Source organism: Arvicanthis niloticus, chromosome 10 (genome assembly GCF_011762505.2).
Source record: "Arvicanthis niloticus isolate mArvNil1 chromosome 10, mArvNil1.pat.X, whole genome shotgun sequence".
NCBI lineage: Eukaryota > Metazoa > Chordata > Mammalia > Rodentia > Muridae > Arvicanthis > Arvicanthis niloticus.
Genome location: NC_047667.1, coordinates 25,317,893 through 25,338,955, shown reverse-complemented (window position 1 = coordinate 25,338,955; position 21,063 = coordinate 25,317,893). Strand labels below are relative to the sequence as shown.

General features: G+C 51.3%; 1 protein-coding gene across 4 annotated transcripts; it reads left to right on the top strand.

Annotated features, from left to right (window-relative positions):
- Positions 1-413: 413 nt before the first annotated feature.
- Inava (innate immunity activator) lies at positions 414-20,145 on the top strand. Of its 4 annotated transcripts, XM_076941269.1 has the most exons (11): positions 414-589; positions 2,658-2,660; positions 6,808-6,956; positions 7,576-7,700; positions 8,237-8,353; positions 8,961-9,183; positions 13,354-13,407; positions 14,310-14,529; positions 14,782-14,955; positions 17,175-17,859; positions 19,166-20,145. In XM_076941269.1, exons 1-11 carry the CDS (start codon positions 429-431, stop codon positions 19,256-19,258), a joined length of 2,004 nt encoding a protein of 667 aa, XP_076797384.1. In that variant the 5' UTR covers positions 414-428; the 3' UTR covers positions 19,259-20,145. The 4 variants fall into 4 exon arrangements, with proteins under 4 accessions (XP_076797384.1, XP_076797383.1, XP_034369110.2 ...); XM_076941268.1 differs by lacking the exon at positions 2,658-2,660 and having other exon boundaries at positions 14,785-14,955; XM_034513219.2 differs by lacking the exon at positions 2,658-2,660.
- Positions 20,146-21,063: the final 918 nt, after the last annotated feature.

The following is a 21,063-nucleotide window of genomic DNA, read 5'->3' as shown; positions in this document are numbered from 1 at the left end:
TCCTGCCGCAGTCCCCGGCCGCCAGAAGGAATAGGCAAGGAGGGGGAGGGGCGTGCAGTCTCCTTTCATTCTTCCACGCTTGGGTCTCCGGAATGAAAACTGCCCCCAGCCGGGCTAGAGCGCGGGGATGAAAGGCGGCCCCTAGGACCTCTAGTCGAGCCTCGTCCCGCCCAGATTTCAGAAACCGGTCTAGCAGGGGGTGTCCCACCACGAGGACGCCTGAATGCGGGAGATAGGGGGCAGCGTCGCCCCTAGCGCTGTTCTTCCCGTAGGATGCACACTTGGGCTGGCACAGTCCCAACCCGACGTGAGGCCCCGCCCCGTCTCTTGGATCAGAATCTCGAATCTCTTCTAGCCTCTTCCCCTCTCTCCACTGGGCCTTTGGTATGCCCCAGGGGACAGATGTCTTGGGATCTTTAACATTTGGGATGCTGCAAATGCCGAAGTTAAATGAAATACCTCCGGGGAGGGGAGGCCCGGGGGAGCCTTGGGGAGAGGGAAGATGGGCGGGACCAACAGGTCCTGAAGCTGTGCGACCCGCGCGGGGGGCGCGGGGGCAGGCGCGGGGCGCCAGAGCTCGGTGGGACAGGTAAGGCGGAAACTTAGTGAACGGAGCGCGGGAGAACTGGGGGCGGGGGTGGGGAAAGAGCTCCTGGACCTCAGTCTTCATCCTTTGCAGAGAGAGTCTCGCAGGAAAAGGGAGTGATTTTACCAAGAGGTCGAGAATTCCCGAATTTCTATCCTAAAGCCGTTTCCAACCGCCAACCTTTCTCCTTCGACTTTCCAGGCCGGTGGATCTCCTGGCCAGGTTCCGAGAAGGCAGAAAACAGGCAAACAAAAGGAGCTTGAGTCCCAGGCCGGCCTGGAAGGAGAGGGCGCGGTGGGGGAGGGGCTGGGGGGGGGGGGACAGGACAAAGGGGCTTTTTGCCGAGAGTCTTAGAGGTTTGATTTCAGGGTGCATCCTCTGTCACCCCTAGTTGTCCACCCTGGCTAAGTTGAGGTGAACACCTTTCCTAGTGGTCAAAGAGTGGAGAAAGAAAACATATTCTCCCATCCCTCCTGCCCAGAGAGAGTCCTCGACTGTTTCCCGTGGTTTTTTTTCCTGACCGTGAGCTCCTGCGGCTGGCCATTGATTTGTTAATTCATTAAGTAATTGTGGGAATGCTGGTGGCTGAACTTTGCTGGGTGCTGTTGGGCTGATGTGGTCAAGTTGAAAGACTTGGTTTCTTAAAACTTTGCCTCCTAAAGTATCACGGAAACTTCGGGGGCAGCGGAGGCAGTGGAGTGCGTTTAGTGACAGATCTGTGGAAGGGTTTGGACACGAAAGGTTTTGAAGAGGTGGTTTTGTGGAAAGGGCTGTCTTCATCTAGATGGGATTCCTATGCAAGGAAACTTCACTTTTCCACCTGTCCTTGTAGCTAGTGCTCTGGGGCCTGGGGTCAGGGACTGCATCAGCTTCCTGGTTCCTAGAATTAGGTGCTGAGTTCCAAGTTCCAAGCTACTTCCGGGGAGTGCCCACCTATCCCTCGGTGTTGTCTTCCCATCAACACACATCTTGGCGGGAGGACTGTCGGTTTGTCAGCCTAATTCCAAACACTAGATTTTAATGGGTTGGAAAAAATGCTGAGTGTGGACTTGACTTAAACAGCTAAGGATCAGTGCAAGCAGGTTGGTCTGTACATCCACTCCCGAGCAGTGGACTGCTACCCATCTTCAATGGAAGCCTGTGCCAGCACTGAGTTTCTGCAAAAAAAAAAAAAAAAGAAAAAAGAAAAAAGCTCCACTGCACAGCTGACCTGCAGGAGGCCAGGAGGATCAGTCTTCCTACCTGATCCGTGGGCAGTCAAAGAGTGAGGGAGCTGCTGATTGGCTGCTGGGCTTGCCGCTTTCCAGGTTGCCTATTTCTTGGGGTGGGGTGGGGAGGGGGTTATGTTCTGCTAGAGGGGGTTTGAGTTTGTGATAGCAGTGACCTGGCTTCTGCTCAAGTCCATTCTTGAAAAGCTGGTTTTCAAGCACCGAGAATCATTAGTGAAAGCCTGGAGGCTTTTTCCTGGAAGACAGTGTAAAGAATTTATGTCCCGGTGTGTACAGGCCTTAACCCGATTTTGCTTTTGGTCCCTGAATTCAGATGAGGTTGCCCGAGGCCAGAGATCTCAGTTGAGTCTAAAACTTACACCTCAGGCTGCAGCAGCAGCAGCAGCACCTGTGACTTTCCCATGAGGGGATATGTAAAGTTACCTGTAAAGAGTTTCATTCATCGGTTGTTTGAAACCTCCCGTTGCTGGGTTCTGTTTAATGTTAATAACGAAGTATACATGACATGTTTATTGTGGTTTCAGAACTGTGTTTCAGCATAATTGGGCTTCATAATCGATCTCTGTATTTTATACATTAAGAACTGAGCTATGAGCTGATTCTAGAAACTCCACCACAGTCCCCAGTTGGAGCTGGGGGATGGGCCAAGGAAGCCCGGGCCCTTTCAGACACTGGAAGAACATGTAAACCTGTTGGGGGATGGGAAGGGACTATAATATTGTGGAGGACTGGGGGTGGGGGGATGGGAAGGGCTGTGGGTTCTTTGGGAGGTTCAGAGGGCATGCTCTCCACAGTGGGGGAGAGTCTGTCCCTTGTCAGGGCCCCTCAGCTTCTGCTTGGAGGAGGTGGTCAGCCTGTAGGACTCTGGGGCTAGCATTGTTTGGGAAGAGGGTGTGTACAGGAATGTGAAGCTATGGGAGGGGGGTTGTGTAGAGAAGGAATGGGGCTGTTGGTGAAGGGTGGTGGCCGATGGTGACATAGCTCTGCACAGGGGATGCTTAACAGCCAGCTAGGGCATGGGGAGTGAGAACGGGGTTCCTTAGGGGTTGGGAGAAGGAAGTCATTTGGGTGTGTATTGGATGCAGAGACCTGGGTCCCACTGGTGGAGGATGGGGGGTGATGAGACAAAGATCTGAGAGATGCAGGCCAGTCTGCTCTATCTGGCTAGCCTCTGGGAGCAGGCAACAGTTGGCCTCAGCTCTGCTCACCACTCCAAAGCAATGTATTGTAAGCAACTCTTTGCTTGCCTGAGGGTCTGTGGACAGAGAGCCTGGAGGCTGACTTTTCGCCTGGACCAAGGTCCATTTTAGTGCGTATGGAGAGTGAGGTAAGGTTGAAGGTTACTGTTGCTCTTGTATGGACTAAGGAACGACTAGGCAGTGTGGGTCAGTGCCCCATAGACAACATTGTTTGGGGTACATGTGGATTACAAAGGGGGTGTGGTGCTCTCGATGTGGCTGGGATTAAAAGAAATCAGCTCTGTCCTCTGACTCCCTAACACCCTAGAGTCTGTCTCTGCAAAAGCAGCCCTGGCCTGTTTCTGTTGTCCATTTGGTTTTGTTCTTTTCTAGGTCCTGGGTTTTAAACCCAAGACCTCTGGCTTGTAGTTGACCGATGAGCGCCATAAACTCACAGCTGTCTTTTCCTTCTGTTTTTGTTTGCTTGTCTGTTTGTTCAGGTAGTATCTTTCTCTGTGGCCCCGGCTGGTCTTCAGTCTATGGGCTCATGTGATCCTCCTGCCTCAGATCACAAGTAGTTGGGACTGCAAGTTGTTACTGGTGCCTGCCACAACCCCCAGCTCAGTCTGAGGCTTTTAGATCCTAATCTGGGAAAGACTGAGGCTGTGATCTTCATTCCTGTGTCAGAAGAGCAGCCACTCTGTGAGTCTAGGTTTTCCAAGATGCTCCCTGGGGACAGAGTTTCTTACTCTGTTTTGGTTTTTGTTTGCTTGCTTTTTGTTTTGTTTGTGAGTGCGTGTGTGGGGGCGGGGGAGGCTTATTCCTCTATTTCTAGAAAGACAAAGTGAGACAAGGGAGTCGAGAAGAGCCATGCAAGACAGGAGGGACCTGGAGGACACTGAAGCATTTTATGGCTCAGCACACTCTATTAGGGTTCCTTATGGCTAGGGAAACTTGACTCTGCTGCCTTCTGGTTCTCTTTCATGGGGAGTCCCCTTTCCCTGCTCCCCTCGGCCCGGAAGTGCGGAGGCCTCAGAGCTGCCTGCTGGCAACTGCCAGCAGCCGGATTAGTTCAGGGAAGGACTTGCTCACCTGCCCCTCCCCTCTGACTCAAGTCCTAACAGGTAGCCTGGTTCCCCTGGCCCGGCAGCCTGGGAGGGACAACAAGCAGGCGGGACCTGATGAGAGGGAGAGAGAGCCAGGGGGCAGCCAGCAGCGTGTGGTGAGCTTCCTGGGAGCAAGAGCACTAGGTGGCCTGCTTATGACCTGAGAGACCCCTGGAGGTGGCATGAGAGGTGTCTCAAAGCCCTAATCAGGAAGCGGGAGTCTTCCCTGATCTGGACTGAGCTCTGGAACAGGTGAGAGTCGGGAGGGATAAGGCCAGTCTTTGAGGTTGAACAGCAGACAGACCAGGAAATGGAGGGAGCCCCAGCCAGACATGGCAACATTCCCCTGCCCCTAAGATCATTTCTGGGCTCAGGGGTACTAGGGGGCTGCTAATAGGCTTGGAAATAGGGAGCCCGTCTCTGTGAGCAGGCCTAAATTTGATGAATTGGAGCAGAGAGGACCTGGCTTTGGGAGCTCATTTGTGATGGGGGAGGATTCCCAATGGCTTCCCTGAGGTAAAGGATGCTGGAGTTTCCCCCTCCTTCTTCTAAGCCTTTTTTTTCTCCCTTTGGCTGCTGCTAGGGGTAGCTTTTGAGTGTCTGGGCTGCCTGGGGAACAGCAGTGGGACAGAGACACTCCTGAGTTGGGGAGGGGCTGGGGCTGTTACCTAAACTGCCCTTATCTAAAGTAAGAACTTTCACACCAAGGCCTGATCTCTTCTGGGTGGGTCTAGGCTGCCCTTGTGGACTCTGGGGAAAGTTCCTTATATTGGAGAGCTGTGCTCTGTGTCTGTACAGGTATTATTCTTGGACTGGTATTGCCCAGAAGGTCGTAATTTAGGGAAGGAAAGGAAGGGCCTTAGACCTTTCTGATTTTCCTTATCTTTGTGAGGGAAAGTGGGGCTTATAAGGCCAGAGACCTTCCTCAGCTGTCTCAGGAAGCTGCACAACCGATGATGCAGACAGGTCTCTGAGCCTGTGCTTCTTGCCCTCTCGGAGCAGCAAGTGAGCCCAGAGTTGACCCTGCATCATATTGGGTCCATGGTGAATAACAGAGCCTCGAGGAGAAGCTAAAACACCCCTTAGTCTCAGAACGAATGCCCCTCTTGTCTGCTACAGTCTGACCCCCCCCCTTACCCCACTCCCCACCCTGAGGGAGGGCCTGAGTTATTTCAGCCTTTCAAGGCAACTTCTTAGTGGTTAATAATTAATTAACAAGTGTGACTAATTGATAGCTTCCCTCCCACTTACTCCCTCCCTCTGTCCAAAGCAAACTGGCTTCAGGTGCCGGCTGCCAGCCCTACTGGATAAGAGTCCCGGTCCTTCTTCCTAGTTTAAGATGATCTTGCTGTCTTCTGGGGAAGGTGGCAGGAAGGCCCAGCTGCCTGTTTCTCTGTGCTAGAAAGGACTTGAGATAAAGGGACAGTGTGAACTACCAATCACCCTAAACTCCTCTAAGCTCCAGGGGTCATGGCCAGTCTTCAGTGCGTTTGCAAAGCTACCTCATCCACTTGTATCTCTTTTATTCTCCCTTTCATTCTCTAGACTTGCTTGGAAAACTACAATTCCAGAATGCAAATGGTATATGCCAATTTCGGGGCCATGGTTTTAACTATTGCTGCCCCATGATACTGTTTACCCCCTCTGGGGCTCAGTTGGCAGACATGGGGAGCCTAGCTGACAGTAGGCCCCCATCTTATCATTCTCCATTGTCTGTCATGCAGGGACGAAGCTCCCCCTCCCCCCTCACTGCAGCCACTGCCCCAGACTGAAACTCCGAAGGACTTTTGGACTCTTACTCAATGGGCTGACTCAGTGAGGAGGTGGCTAGCCTCTCCTTCCAGACCTCCGCCTGGACTCCACCCTCCCCTTTCCACCCCTGCTCTAGTTAGCAGCTGCCAGCCCTGGCCAGCTGGGATCCCACCAAGGGTGTGGGTTTGGGAAAGAGACAGGGGTGGTCACAGGTGTTGTTTTGGTGAGTGGTGTGCTGGGCTGTACCTACACCGTCCAGTTGTAGGGAAGCAGAAAAACGTGTGTTTTCCTTTCTGTCCTTGGGTAGCTTCTAGTATGCTGTTGTCTCCACCAACAATCCATAAGACCCCCCCTCTATTCTAGCTTTGAGGTGTAGGGTCTGCAGGTTAACTCTTCCTTGAGAAGTCTCCTAGGTATACTGGTTACTTGGGATTTATTACAACTCTGTGCTTGCCCTTCCTGGTGAATGACCAGGTCCAGACAAGATGGTGCATTGGTCCTTGGGCTCCTGACCAACCTTGGCTTTATGCTAACTATCCAGGCATTTTCTCATAGTGCTTTCAACCAGCGGGATGCTAGGCCATGCCTCATATCTCGTTGTTCTCAAGCTGAGGACAGCCATACCTCGTAAAGGGTCCTTGTCATCTCCTTGCTTTGCCAGACTATCCAATCTCCTCCCCCTCCCCCTTCTTCTCCTTTTCTTCTCTCTGTTCTTTTTCTGGTTCTTGTACAGCCACCAGTGCAGCAAACTGTTTTGGACCCCGAAGACTTTTGGGGGAGGAGACCTAATGGGGGGAGTGGCTAGTCTGCACCCTTGGAATGTCCTCCCATCCCAGAGAGCTCTCTGAGAACCCCAGATCATTCCAGAGACACAATCCACACCTCTTTCCCCACCCTCAAGCATTGAGCCACAGGAGACTTCATAGAGCATTTTGGTTGTTATCTTCTCTTAAAAGCTGGGAAAACTCCAGACTACCTACACATCCTGGCCCAGGCTGGGACCGGCGCAGCCCCTCCTTCCTCTGTGCCCCCTCTTCCCAGAAACTCATCATGGAGAGTAAGGATGAAGTCAGTGACTCGGACAGCGGCATCATCCTGCAGTCTGGTGAGTGTATCTAGGAAATTCCCCTGCCCTGGTCCCTGACTCCAGAGTGAGTCCCTAGGCCCTGGGCTAGTTGAGCTAAAACTCCCAAAGGGCTGGGGAAAGGAGGGGATGGAGAAGCTGCTGGAGAGGTAGAAAGACTGGAGGATCTGGCACCTCAAGGAACTGCAGCTTTCCTTGCTGGAAGGCACCAGCCAGGTGTTTCTGTCCTGTCTGAAACCGGAATCTGCTTTGTCCGTCTTCAGCTCCAGCACCGACTAAGAAGTTGAAAAACCATATCTAACTGGTATTACTGTCCCGTCTCTACTAAGCCTGAGCCTGTGGGTCTAGTCTGGCTTGGTTTTGATAGAGGGCAGGAGAGGAGGAGGAACAGAAGACATAGTTCTGACCATGGGCCCCTCCCACACCAGGTGGGACAGCTCTCCCTTTGAACTATAATGTTACCAACCTTTGGGCAGCCAGGAGCCACGCTGTGGCTGTGGCACAAATCTTAACAGCTAGCCTGTAGTTTGTGGGCAAGCATGAGACGGGATGGGTGTGTACTCCCCCAGAGGTGGCCAACAGTGTCCTAGGGGTGCCTTGCTTCAGCGTTCCTGAGCAAGTGTCCCTTATCTCCCTGCAGGCCCAGACAGCCCTGTCTCTCCAATGAAAGAGCTGACCAATGCAGTGCGCAAGCAGCAGAGGGCTCTGGAAGCGAGGCTGGAGGCCTGCTTGGAGGAGTTGCGCAGACTCTGCCTGAGAGAGGCGGTGAGGCTCCTGGAGTCCCTGCCCCCACAAACTTAGCATTCATCTGAGGAGCCCTGAAACTAACTATGTTTTGGAACATTGAGACCAAGGGGGAAGCCCTTGTCTTTTAGGAGACTTGAAATTAGACTGAGGTCTGGGCCTAGAGTTTCTATCACGTGCGTTTGATCTGGACACTGGCTAGACCTTGAGCAGGGTTTCAAGTACAGGAAAGGAAGAGATGAGGGGATGCAGAGGGGCCAAAGAGATGGAAGTGCATTTGATAATTGTACCTTGGGTCGAGGTGGCCCTCAGGAGGAAGTGGCCAGAGGAAATGAGAAGGCAAAAGAGACACAAAGTGTGCTTCAAGGATGGGAGGAAGGCCACTGTGGCAGATGGGATGAGGTGAGCAGGAGTACAAGTGGCCAGCCATTTCAAGGGCCTCTGGAATGTCAGGCCCATGCAATGTGGAGCTGGATGGCAAGTTTTAAATGGCTGGTCAAGGGCTGGGCAAGCGGAGACGGGTGGAGAAGACTGACTTGACTCTGCCCTCCTTCTAGGAGCTGACCGGTACTTTGCCACCAGAGTATCCCCTTAAACCAGGTGAGAAGGCCCCCAAGGTCCGGCGCAGGATTGGAGCGGCATACAAGCTGGATGAGCAGGCCCTACACAGAGAGGTGAGGAACGTCAGAGGAGGTGGTCGCTGTACCTCATCCCCGAAGGCTGACTCCTGAAGCAGTCCAGTGCACTGGCAATCCCTATCATCCAGTGTGGGTGGTGGCTATGTCAGTCCTTGGCTTCTCAGGAGTAGTCCAGATGTCTCTGAGTAAGTTTGCCACCTCAGCAGCTTGGCCCCCGTGGGCAGAGGATTAAAAATACCAATAACCAGCTCAAAGAGGCAGTTGCCTGTTCAGGGAGGTTGGTGTGGCATGAGGTTTGTCTTTTATCCGCCTAGATGGAAAGAGGTAGGGGTCGCTCTGACCCTAGATGACCTTCCTCTTGGAGAATCCCATGGGTTGACATGTTTGGTCCTTTGGGGTCAGGAAGGAAAGTGATCTACTTAAGTCTTCTCCCAGCCCAGCACAGCAGGTAGCAGTGGGTGGGACGATCTCGTGCCAACTTTTCATGGTGACCAGTTGGCTCTGGGCCCCTCCCAGTGCCCCATCCTTTGCTGTGTGTCCCTGGACACTGTAGTCTGCTCACAACCGGCTCAGAGTGCTTGGAGTCTTCTGTCCCCCAAGTGCCGTGGACCCTCTTGGCCCTCACTCCCAACCTCTCTCTCAGGACCCCCTGAGCAGCCTGGAGCGCCAGTTGGCCCTGCAGCTTCAGATCACCGAGGCGGCTCGCAGGCTGTGTGCCGAGGAGAACCTTAGCAGACAGGCACGCAGGCAGCGGAAGCACGCTGCAGTGCTGGAGGAGAAGAAGCTTCAGGACCTTCAGCGATGCCTGGGGGATCGGCGGAGGAACAGTGAGCCCCCTCCTACCACTGTGCCCTCCCTGGGCAGAGGTGAGCCCGCTGTCTTGAGCCATTCAGGCCTCATACAGCTCTTGTGGGACAGCCAGCGCAGCCCTGCATTAAGCTTTTGGCTAGTTAGGGTATTCTTTCCTGGGTCCACACAGGTCCTTTCTGACCTATGTACCCCACAAGGCATCTCCACTCAGGAAGACCTTCTTCATTCCGTTTTAGCATCTCCCACGTAATACTACCACTCCCACAAGACTTTATAGACAGAAGGCATTCTCCCTCCGCTTGATTGTAATCCAAGGGTTTATTCAATGTCAAATACTGTCTTCAGGGAAAAGTGCAATAAGCCGAAGGCTCTGCAGGGATGCACTTTCCTCCAGCTCAGGTTAGGCATCTGTAGGGATTGGCTGTTGCTATGGGTAGCCAATGAGTGATGGGTTCGGGGCCCCATACTCATGGGTGTTTACACTGAATCCAGTTGTACCCTTACAATCCAGTCAATGTCTGCAACTGGTCAAGAATGCTGAATCGTTCTTGTAGCCTAGTGACTGAGCCCTGACCCAGAGATGAGGCTGTGGGGGCACCTCAGAACCAGAGCCAGCCAAATGACTTCTGTGTGTCTGGTTTGGTGAGCTTCTAGTGCTTTCTGAGCCCTGAGGTGAGACCATTTCCTTTGTCCTGACCCAAATTCTGTCAAGTTAGGACTCGTAGCCTCCATTCCTTCATTCCCAGCTCAGCCCCGCTCCCTGGAGCCTCTTGCCTGGATGTCTGAAGGAAGTGGTGTGAGGGACCGGATGCTCTTTACCCCGAGCATCAGGCTCAGCTTGGGGAGCAACAGGCTCCCTCATGCCCCTGTCCATACTAGAATATCAGCTGGTTCTTGCCAGGCAGTTCGTCTTTTCCATGGACATAGTAGAAGCCTCAAGGTCCTTTCTGGTCCCCATGCTTCGTGCCTCAGGCAGGCATTATTTTCAGCACCTGTGACCTCCAGGACGAACTGTGTGAACAGACACCCTTGGAAGCCTAGAGTAGATGGCAAGGAGTAATGTGTTCTTCCATGTCTTGACTGACCAGGAAGCCCAGGCCTAGTGGCCAGACCCTATTCTGCTCTCAGTGGCCCTGGCCCTAATATAGGATATCACTGTCACTCACCAAGACTCGAAGGAAAAAGTCATTCTCTCTTCTTCATTTCCCACAGGCCTTGGGTATGGTAAGGCAGATGCTGACAGAGGCATAACCGCCCCCAAAGGCCACCTCTGTTGTTGAAGGAGTCGTTAGTGTAGACCTGTCTCAGTTGGTCTCCAACTCTCTGGTCCCTCTCCACGTGTACTGTTCAGATGCTCCTTTGGGCATAGGTGCAGGCATTTCTGGGCGCTTTTGTGCAGGGCGGGGCTTTGGGGGTAATGCCACCGCTGCTGCCATTGTGACTGATGGCACTCCTTGTTGGAAGTGGAGAAGCAGGACGGGACATGCCTAGGGCTCTGGCTTAACCCTGTGTAGGAGAGAAGAAGGCTGATATTCTCAGGGCCTTTAGTCTGAGAGAAGACAGGGCAGAGGAACCAGCTGGCACAACCAGTGACTTGTGTGTCTCCCACAAGGACCCCACCCTCCAGACGGGCCTGAGGTTCTGGGTTCTAGTGTCCTGACTTGGGAGCTCAAAAGGAGGTGGCTCTGGACACTAGTTGTTCCTGTTTTTCGGCTCCTCCATCAGCTGCACTCACCTGGAGAGGAGGAAGGAGAGAGATTAATAATTAGTTTGAGGCCTGAGGGTGTTTTGAATTAAAAAGGAAAAATAAGCAAACAAACCAAAAAGGGGGAAAAAAAAGTCAAAACAAAACTCCACCCACCCTTCCACCACCACTCCCCTTTGCACACAAGGGTTATTCAATTTGAGAAAGTAATTAGCCAGATGAGGGTAATTAGTCAGCTCTCTGCAGGTGGCAAGGAGCAGTCAGGTATTGGGCTAATTTTTATTATGAGTGGGCCCAAGAACCACTTCTTGTATTCTTCCGATGGAATGGGTGCCTTGTTTGTGTTTGTTGATTGACTGCGTCAGTCTGGGGCAACACTGTCTAATAGGAGCCCAGTGATGACAGAAATGCTATGTGTCCAACATGGCGACTGCCAGCTGCATGTAGCTACTGAACATTTGAACTGTGTCCCCAGTAACTAAGGAGCTGCGTTTTAAATTTGAATTAGTGTGGCCTCATATGATTTGATGGTCTCGTAGTTTCATCTCTGCCTGAGGTATTCTGCCATGGCTACCAGGGGAGAGTCATGGTGGATAGAGAACAAGACGAGAGTGAGCCAGGACTGAATTGGGACAGGGCTGAGACAGTAAACATCTTAGGAGCCATTTGTGTTTGTCAGCTTGTGCTCCAAGCTTTCATCCCTGCAAAACCTGTCTCCAGACTTCCCTCATAGCAGCTTTTTTTGGCCCACAAAACTGATCGTCTTGCTTATGTGGCTCTCAGAGGTGATGGAGAATAAGGTCCTCCTTCCAGGCCTTTACATTCTAACCAAAGCCTACAATCTGACCCCATGATACACTACTGGGCTGAGAGAGTAACACTTGGGTAATCCTTTCAACCTGACATCTGCCAAAGATAAAATACTTTAAAGGTTTTGTAAAAGACAAAAAACAAAAAAAAACAAAAACAAAAAACAAAAAACAAAACAAAACAAAACAAAAAAAAACAAAAAAACCCAAGAGAACTAGAATTCAGTAAGAGGGTTTCTCTTCCACTGAACCCCAGAGCAAAAGTTAACTGTTAGCTATGCAAAACCTTGGCTGGCTACTGGGGCAGCCTAGCACAGAGGAGAAGAACTGCCATGGCAGTTTTCTCTGTAAAGATCTGGACAGCGAATAATTTTAGACTTTGTGGGCTATACGGTCTCATATCACAACTAACTCTGCCGTGTTGGTGCTGATGCAGCCAGACATCACGAATCTGTACTTGTGTCTCAATACAACTTTGTTGGTGAAATCAGCTCTGGTTAAGGTGAACTGGACTTGGTCTGTGGGTCAAAACTTGCCAGCTCCTATTCCCTCTATTCCTCCCCCCGCCCCCCAGGGTTTCTCTGTGTAACCCTGGCTGTCTTGGAACTTTCTCTGTAGACCAGGCTGGCCTTGAACTCACAGAGATCTGCCTGCCTCTGCCTCTAGAGTGCTGGGATTAAAGGTGTGGGCCTCCACCACCCAGCCATGCCATCCTCTCTCTTAACAGAAGATTTCAGGATGGCTAAGACTGTTCGCTCTTAGAACTTTCTGGCGTGACCTGTGCTGGCTGATAGGAGAGCCAATCAAGGAACTTGATTTACTTAGAGCCAGACTGTCTGGATGTGAATTCTCCATCAGCAGTCTGTTTTGGTACACTGACAAAATCCTCCTTGTTGGATGGACTAAGACTGGATTTCCTCAGTTACATGGAGATGATAGCATCTACCTTAGCTGTTAAGGGATTACATGAATTAGCGAATGCAACATATTTAGGAAAACATTGGCACCATAGAAACATTAGCCGTTATTAATGTTTTCTTATCTTCAAACAGTTGAAAATGATTTCTGGGTTCCATGTGGGTCACACAGACTTAGTCTCAGACTCCAGAGTATTATATCTAGTCAGGGGCAAAAGCAAAAATAAGCCCCCTCCACCCCAATTTCCTTAGTGACAGCCGCAATTGTTTCACATTTCCCTCAGGCAACTTGCAGACATGGCCAGCTGGCCAGACCCCACCGCCCAGCCTTCTGCCCTGACTTCTTTTGTGGATACCACAGGAATTCTCACTTTTAAGACAGGGGAACTGGGTTGCATTTGTGATGTTTGAAGATTATAGACACACTGGCAAAATGCTTTGCATCCTATGTGCCTTCTAAAATGGCTCTTGGCTTTTCTCCTTTGTTATCAGAGAGCCCTGTTTGTGACCCTGTTCCAGAGAGTTGCAATGGCTTATTCACCACCAAATGGTTAAGGAGAGACCCATTTGAATGTGATTACAGTCACATGTCTTGTCTCCCAGTCCTAACCTGCCAACCTTTTTTCTACCTCTAAGAACTAAGTTCCTGATGCACATAGTGGGTATTTCCTTGGGGAGGGAGGAAGTGTGGGGATTCAGCTGCTGTCCTGGTAGAGGAATTGGGCTAAGGTTTGCTCACTGCTGCCCAACCCTGAGTTAATTGTGTCACTTCTTTCTTTCTTCTGCTCCTTCTAGAACTCAGTACCTCTGATGACAGCTCCTTGTCTGATGGGCTACTCCTGGAGGAAGGTGAGATGGACAGTGTGGGAACTTGCTCACCATGGTGGCGTTTGCAGAGCTTCCTAGTGAGGACCCTTAGTGGGACCGGGAGGTTTAGGGTATTAGCAAAGGGTCTTTCTGAGCTCTGATGTCAGTATCTCTCCGGGAACATGCACCATTGCGGGTTGGGGATGAGCTAAGCTCCTCTTTCTTTTTTTTTTTTTTCCTTTCTCTCTCTCTCTCTTTCTATTGGATATTCTATTAAGCTCCTCTTTCAACGAATCCTTTTGATGAGGAAGGGAACGATGAGCTCTGCCTGGCCTGAGTGTCTCTCCTTCCCTCTGAGGCTATATATGGGTGGAGCTAGGCTATATATGGGTGGAGCTAGGCTATATATGGGTGGAGCTAGGCTATATATGGGTGGAGCTAGGCTATATATGGGTGGAGTCAGGCTATATATGGGTGGGGCTGGTTAGAGCCAAGGAACGGTCTACTTAAGATCATTGCCATGGTTGTAAAGAAGGCAGCGTGGGGCGGGGGAAGTACAAGACTGTGGATTAAGGACCTTGTTTAAAAACACTAAGAATGTCAGGTCAAAGTGGACTAAGAAGGTGAGGCAGGCGTGGCCAGGGTGCGCCCAGACCAATAAGGAAATAGGGCATTTAAGTGAGGCAGGAACAAGGAAACTAACTGCAGAAAGGCACCAGAAGCACATGCTCAGAAGTGGGGTAGAGAGAATCAGAGAGGAAGCCGGTGTAAATTAAAATAGGACTGGGAAGGAGGGAGTCCCTAGGAAGAAAACAGCTTTTCTTATCTGGGGATTGGGGCTATGGCCTGGGGCAGTAGGTCAAGGCAGTGAGGGAGCAAGGCTAGGGCTGTGGAGGGACTTGATGAGCCGGTTTCCCCAGCCTCTGCTTTCTCTACCCCTACAGAAGACTCTCAAGTGCCAAAACCTCCCCCAGAGTCACCGGCACCGCCTTCACCACCTTCACGGCCTCTCCCACCTCAGAGCCTTGAGGGCCTGCAGCCAACAGGGCCTGAATCTGGCGGCCTGGAGCGGGCCCCTATCCAAAACAGTCCCTGGAAAGAGACCAGCCTGGACCACCCCTATGAGAAGCCAAGGAAGTCTTCTGAGCTCAGTAGCGAGTCCAGGTCAGACCGAGGAGGAAGGGAGTAGGGGAAGAGTCCAGGACAGGGGGAAGTGACAGCGTGGTCCATACTGGAGGCATGGATGGGGGCAATGTGCAAGCGATCACACTCCTTAGCTATGCGATGCTAGAGGTGTGAGAAGTGGCATCTTGTTGGGGTACTGGCGCTTTGCACTCTTCCCTTTGGGGCTCCCTGTCTCTTGAGTCTTTAAATAAAGATATTGCTGTCACTGACTTACCTTCACCCTCTTTGCAGCAGCCCAGCCACCACTCCTCAGGACCAGCCCAGCCCCTCCAGCCTGTGGGTGCTGGATGCTGCCTCTTACCACGTGGTCCCCATCCGAAATGTTCCTGGCCAGCGTCAGGGCCGCACCAGTGCCCCAGCCACCCCTGAGATGCAGGGCAGGAGGGGCCAGTCACAGTCTCTAAGGTGAGATGGCTAGCCCAGAGGTTCAGGGAACATCCCATTCCCATCCCAAGGTACAAGGTACAGCTGAGACACCCTGAGTCATGATTCCTTTGGGGGAGGGGGCCTAATGACTCTTTCACTGGGGAAAAAGTCATTTAGACCATTGGAAAACACAGATATTTACATTATAATTAATAACAGCAAAATTACAGTTATGAAGTAGCAACAAAAATAATTGTGAGGTTAGGGAGTCACCAGAATATGAGGAACTGTATTAAAGGGTTGCAGCATTAGGAAGGTTGAGAACCACTGTCCTATAAGGAAATACAAGTCTGGGGGACAGTGTTGGTCATTAACTTTAACACACACACACACACACACAAACACACACACACACACACCCTATATCTCCCTGTTGAGCATGAGTTTCTGTTTAAAGACAGTTTTTGTTGAAGGACACTCAATGACACTGTACCTCTGAATGACACTGAGTCTGAGTGAAGTTGGCCTAGCAGTGTTACTTTCTCTCCAAGGCACCTCACAACTGGTTTTGTGCTTAGAAACTGCAGAGAGCACATCGCATCTCTTGTGGGGCCATGTAAATATAAAGTAGCCAGGTATGGTGCTCCCAGCACTCAGGAGACAGAGGCAGGTGGATCTCTGAGTTCCAGGCCAGCCTGGTCTACGTAATGAGACCCAGAACAGTCAAAACTACATTGAGAGACCCTGTCTCAAAACAAATAAGCAAACAAACAAACACACAAACAATAATACAGTGGTTTGCCCTCCCCACTCCAGGTGCACTAAATAATGCCACAGGAAGTGGATCCTGGTCCATGGGAAGGTGCCACCCATTTTTAGGAAGGGTCTTCTCACTTCAAATAGCCCAGTATAGAAACTCCCTCACAGACATATCCAGAGGTCTGTCTCATAGGTGATTCTGGAGCTTATCAAGTTGACAAGAGTTGCCATCGAAAAGAAACCTTGAGTGTATTGATTTTGGACTTAGCAAGTCAGTTTTAGCATGTAGGTGGGCTGGCATATACTAAAGCCGTGAATAATGAAAATCACTGTATGCTTCTCTTCAAGCTATCTGGTAATTATTTTAGTCAGTGAGGTCTGAGAGGCAGCGTCAGCCATAGTGACCTGCTACCACCAATATCAGGCAGCACCGAACAGCTCAGAAGTAAAACAACATGTTTTATATTTTACCTACTTACCAAGGTCATTTTATAAACAGTGTGTACAAAAATCTTAAAAGGCAACTCAGCCCCTTGCCCAGTATAGAAGCGAAGTGGGGTTTAGATTTCAGCCCTCTTCACCCTGTGCTGCAAACACCTGCCCTCTGGAACACATGAAAGTTTTCATATTTAAGTTAGGTGCTTGACAACATCTAACCACTAGAAGTCTGAACAAATGCTACTAACATAATGTACCCTAGCTGACTGGAAAAGTGACATGGATGTAGCAGAATGTTGGCCTTTCCTATTGAACTGAGAAACCAAAATACTTTAAAAAAAATCAACATATCAGGGCTGGAATGATGGCTCGGTGGTTAAGAGCACTGGCTGCTCTTCTGGAGGACTGGGGTTCAATCCCCAGCAACACATAGCCCCTCACACCTGTCTATAACTCCAGTCCCAGGGGATCTGACACCCTCACACAAACACCCATGCAGGCAAAACACCAATGCACATAAGATAAAAATAAATCGTTAAAACAAGTATGCATCGAACATGTGTACCAATTCTTTTTGCAGGGCTAGGATTGAACCTAAGACTTCATTCACGTTAAGCAAATATTCTCACCTCTGAGGCACATTCTGGGGCCCCTCAGAATCTTGTCAAGTAGTACAATATGTGAACTAGTTACATAGTATTTACACTGCATTAGGAATTATAAGTACTCCAGAGATTAAAGTCTACAGGGTGTATTGTATGTAATACTTGCCTATTTTGTCTGACCTGAATTTTGTGGCTCAGGAATCAATTTATCCTGATGTGGAAAAGTCTGGAAGGGAACAAGAGCAGTATAGCAATGTGGCACCTGGGGAGGGAATGCCCTACCTCTGCATATTAGAACAAGACTGGGTTGTTTGCTCTGAGGAGGCCTGACCTCAGTAAGACATAGTCCATGTTCATTGCCTTGGCCTAGCGATAGAACACTGGCACCCAAGGTCATAATTCATCACTCCGATATGACCCCTCCCCAACTCAAGGCTTTCTTGTTTCCCTCTTCAGGGTGGACTCCTTCCGAGCAGGTGTGGAGGGCCGAGGTCGCAGTGCCTTTCCCCGCCGCCGCCCCACTCATTACACAGTGACGGTGCCAGACTCCTGCTTCACACCCAGCAAGCCCCCGCTGCCACACCCTGCCTGCCATTCCTGCTCTGAAGACAGTGGCTCTGATGTCTCCAGCATCTCCCATCCCACCTCACCGGGCAGCAGCAGTCCAGACATCTCTTTTCTACGGCCTCTCTGTCCCCCTGAGCCACCTCGCCACCGTGGGGCCTGGGGCCCAGCCTGTGGCAGAGAGTTAGCCACTCATTACCCTAAACTACTGCTGCCCGCTGGGTACTTCCCAACGGGTCGCTATGTGATGGTGGCCGAGGGCCACCTGCCGCCGGGCGAGTGGGAGCTGTGTCGTGCAGCCGTGGGTGCTGCCTATGACGAGGAAGGTGCACCCCTGCGTTACCAGAGGCTGGTGCCCTCCCACAGCCGCATTGTGCGCACACCCTCACTAAAGGACAGTCCTGCGGGCCGGGGACTCAGCAAGGCAGCAGTCTCAGAGGAGCTCAAGTGGTGGCATGAGCGAGCGCGTCTCCGGAGCAGCCGCCCCCACTCGCTAGACCGCCAAGGGGCTTTCCGTGTTAGGAGTCTGCCTCCTGGGAGGGAGAGCTTCGGTCGGGCCTCGGGACCCCGGACACAGGTACAGCTTCCCCTGGGGGCAGGAAATTAGACCAACAGACTACTGGCTGAGTTATCACTAGTTAGGAAAATTAGACTAAAAAGAGAATATTTCCTCTTGGTTTTGGAAGGCACTTCTGACTTCCCTGGGGGTGCCTCTTAATTGTGTTGTGCCTGCTGTGTCTAGTGTCTAGTGCAAGAATGCATACCAGTGTGCCCTCGTAGAGATCGTCCACACAGATAGCTCAGAGATTTCCTCCTAAATGGCTTCACAGATGATCCACAAAACAGATAAACTTCCTCAGAACCAAAATGTGCAATCCAGATTAACCCCTGGAATTTTCTAGCTCGAGGGCCCAGGGACAAAGGGAGAATCTGGAAAATGGGTTTAGAGAAAACAACTCCCTGTAGCCAGGCTGGGAAGGAGATGGTCTCACAGTTACACAGCTGGAGTACCAGTTTCTGATCCTAGCCCTGCTTAAACTCCATGACTCCTTGGGTGACTTAACTCTTAGGCTTCTGTTTCCCCTTCTAAAAGACAGGCATAGTAAATGACCCCTCTCATGGGGTAGATAGGAGGCTGAAATGATTAAAGCAATGTACAAGAGTACTAGATCCAGCAATATCTCTGTCTCGTGGGCTCCCAGAGGGCAGTGTGTGTGTGTGTGTGTGTGTGTGTGTGTGTGTGTGTGTGTGTTACGTTGTATCGGAAGTAAGTAGGATTCGGAACACTCTGACTTGGGGTAGGGGTGCAGCCTTGGTTTCTGTAAGCCCCATTTCTTCATCCTGGAACTGAGGCTAGCCGGCATGAATCCTTTCTTTATTCTCCCATCCTGATTCAGAAGGCTATGCAGGGGACACGCTCTAGAAGTTACCAACAGGCCACTTCTTTGAGATTCCCAGCAGCCCAGCTGCATCATCCCCCCTCCTGATTCTTTGGGCTGTTGCAGCTGCCATCCCTGGCTGGGCAGCACCCTGGCCCGGTCCCAGGCTATACACCCTCTAGCTGGCATGCCTTTCCCTTCCTGCAAGCTGGGACCTGTCTTTGGTCTGGGTTTGGCTCATCCCAACCTGTCAGACAGGGACGGTGATGAGACATGAGTCCAGGAAAGGTGGAGAAGGTCAGGATGCCGGTCACACCCCAAAGAGCCTGGATCAGGGGTGGTACCTGGGGGCATCATTCCTGGAGAGGGCAGAAGCAGAGCGCTGGGGCTTCACTATTGATGGTCTGTCCCTTTAAGCAAAGAGAACCGTGTGACTGAGCTTGCTGTGCTGACGTTTCTACCCAGTTTGCTCATCCACTTCTCCTCTCTTCCTGCCTGTGACAGGTGCCCCCAGTGTGCGTACTCCGGAGGTCGCCAGATGGAGCCCCAGTGCAGGTCTTTGTGCCTGAGAATGGAGAGATCATCAGTCAAGTGTAACTCTGAAAGCTCACCTAGTGCCGGAAAAGACTTTTACATTGGAGCTGGGGTCGAGCTCACCCAGTACCGGAAAAGACTTTTACATTGGAGCTGGGGTCGAGCGAGGACCCCCTCACCCTTAAGTGCTTCTTTCGGCTCTCCTACCCTCATCGCAGGCCGATGACGCAGAGCTGAAACCTTTGTTTTTACATGTGTTTTCCAAAAGTCCTGACCTGAGGATTTATATCTGTGATTTGTCTTCAAGGTTCTTTAATAACATGATTGTGCTTTATCCCCCAGAGTCTGGCCTAATTGGACTAATGTCGTGCTGGACTGGTCGACAGCACTTGTCTCCTTATGCAGGACAGGTGGCATAGGAGGCCTATTGAGACTCCCCAGGTGCTCTGGGCCCTCTTTCTGAGATAGCTGTTGCTTCTTATTGCTGGAGGCGGGATGTGGTACTCCCTCAACAGAGACCCTTCCCTTGTTTCCCAGATGCTGGGCAGAACTCTCCTCTCCCTTTTATGTGCTCTATGACGCACACCCAGGGCACAGGGCATTTCTGTCACAGTGTTCTCCCCACACCCTACAGTAGTCCCACCTCCACTTGCCATATTGTATGGCTTCTGAGCCCCTTCCCCAGTGTATAGATCCACCACTGCGCTCCCATCCCAGTGTATTCTCTGGACTCCTAAGTGCCTTAGATCCTGAGTCACAGACCTGGGAGACTTCCGAGCGCTAGTGCCTCCCCACACCTGAGCGTCCTTCAGATTAACTTATTGGTCTTACCTAACAGCTATCTCATGTGGTTGCACAGTGGCGGTGCCCTCAGCTGCAGGGCTGAGACTGTGCAATGTTGTGCCAAATACTTCAATAAAATCTGATTGGCCCAGCTGGGGATGAAGGATTCTGTGGGTGTGCTTTTTTTTTTTTTTTTTTTTTTTTTTTTTTGAACACTCGCAGTGTGGGCTCCTTGTGATGTCTGCCTGACCTTTCCAACTGGTCTGGCCACGACTCTAGGGGGCAAGCAGGGTGGCAGATGGAAACTCAAGCTGCTTCTCTGACCAATGGGAGTTCAGCAAAGCTCCTTGAAGTCTCCAGAGCTTCAATTTTTAACTCAACTGTTAAAAGTGCTGGCCGCTCTTCTGGAAAGCCCAGATTCCATTCTGTCAGCCTCATGGTAGCTCATGGTTACTCTAGTTCCGTGGAGTTACCTTGCAAGGCACCTCAACGCTTGTGACAGCTTCATCTCTGGCTTCAGATAGCCCGGGCCAAGCAGTGTTTTGAGGCTTATGAGAAATTGTTCTTGTGGCTGGAAAAACAGGCTTTCCTTGGGTAAGGAGGGTCTATCCATACGACCCCTTCTGTGTTTTTACAGTGGATCCCTCCATGAGAATGTGAGAAGGGGTGCAGTGGGGGGGGGGCTGCAGCTTTTACTGCTGCTCTGTATGGGGTTCTCACGACGTGGGGCCAGAGTGACTGCTATGGGTACAGTTTCTGGAGAGCTTGTGGCGTGAGTCTGAGGTAGCCCTGTGTCAGGCAGAGAAAGGGGTCTCTGTTTTGCCTGTCCCTCTCCACAGCCAAGGAAGAAGTAGGTCACAAAGGGTCAGGCAGATGGCTATGCAGGGGTGACCCCAGTCCTGCACTTGGTAGTCAGCCCTAGAGACTGTAGGAATCTGGCCTTGAAGGGCCAGGCTTTATTAGGTAGGGGGTTGTTCCACACTAGGGGCTGGGTGGGAAGGGAAGACAGTTCCAGAGCCTCTAAAGAAGCTGTGAGCATCCTTATCTCAAACCTGAACATCAATTAAACTGTTAGCTGTGGCCAG

Coding starts and splice junctions, on each gene's coding strand:
- Inava (XM_076941269.1), top strand. CDS start 429: ATGCTGCAAATGCCGAAGTTAAATGAAATACCTCCGGGGAGGGGAGGC. Junction 6,957..7,575: donor CGGCATCATCCTGCAGTCTG/GTGAGTGTATCT, acceptor ATCTCCCTGCAG/GCCCAGACAGCCCTGTCTCT. Junction 9,184..13,353: donor TGTGCCCTCCCTGGGCAGAG/GTGAGCCCGCTG, acceptor TGCTCCTTCTAG/AACTCAGTACCTCTGATGAC.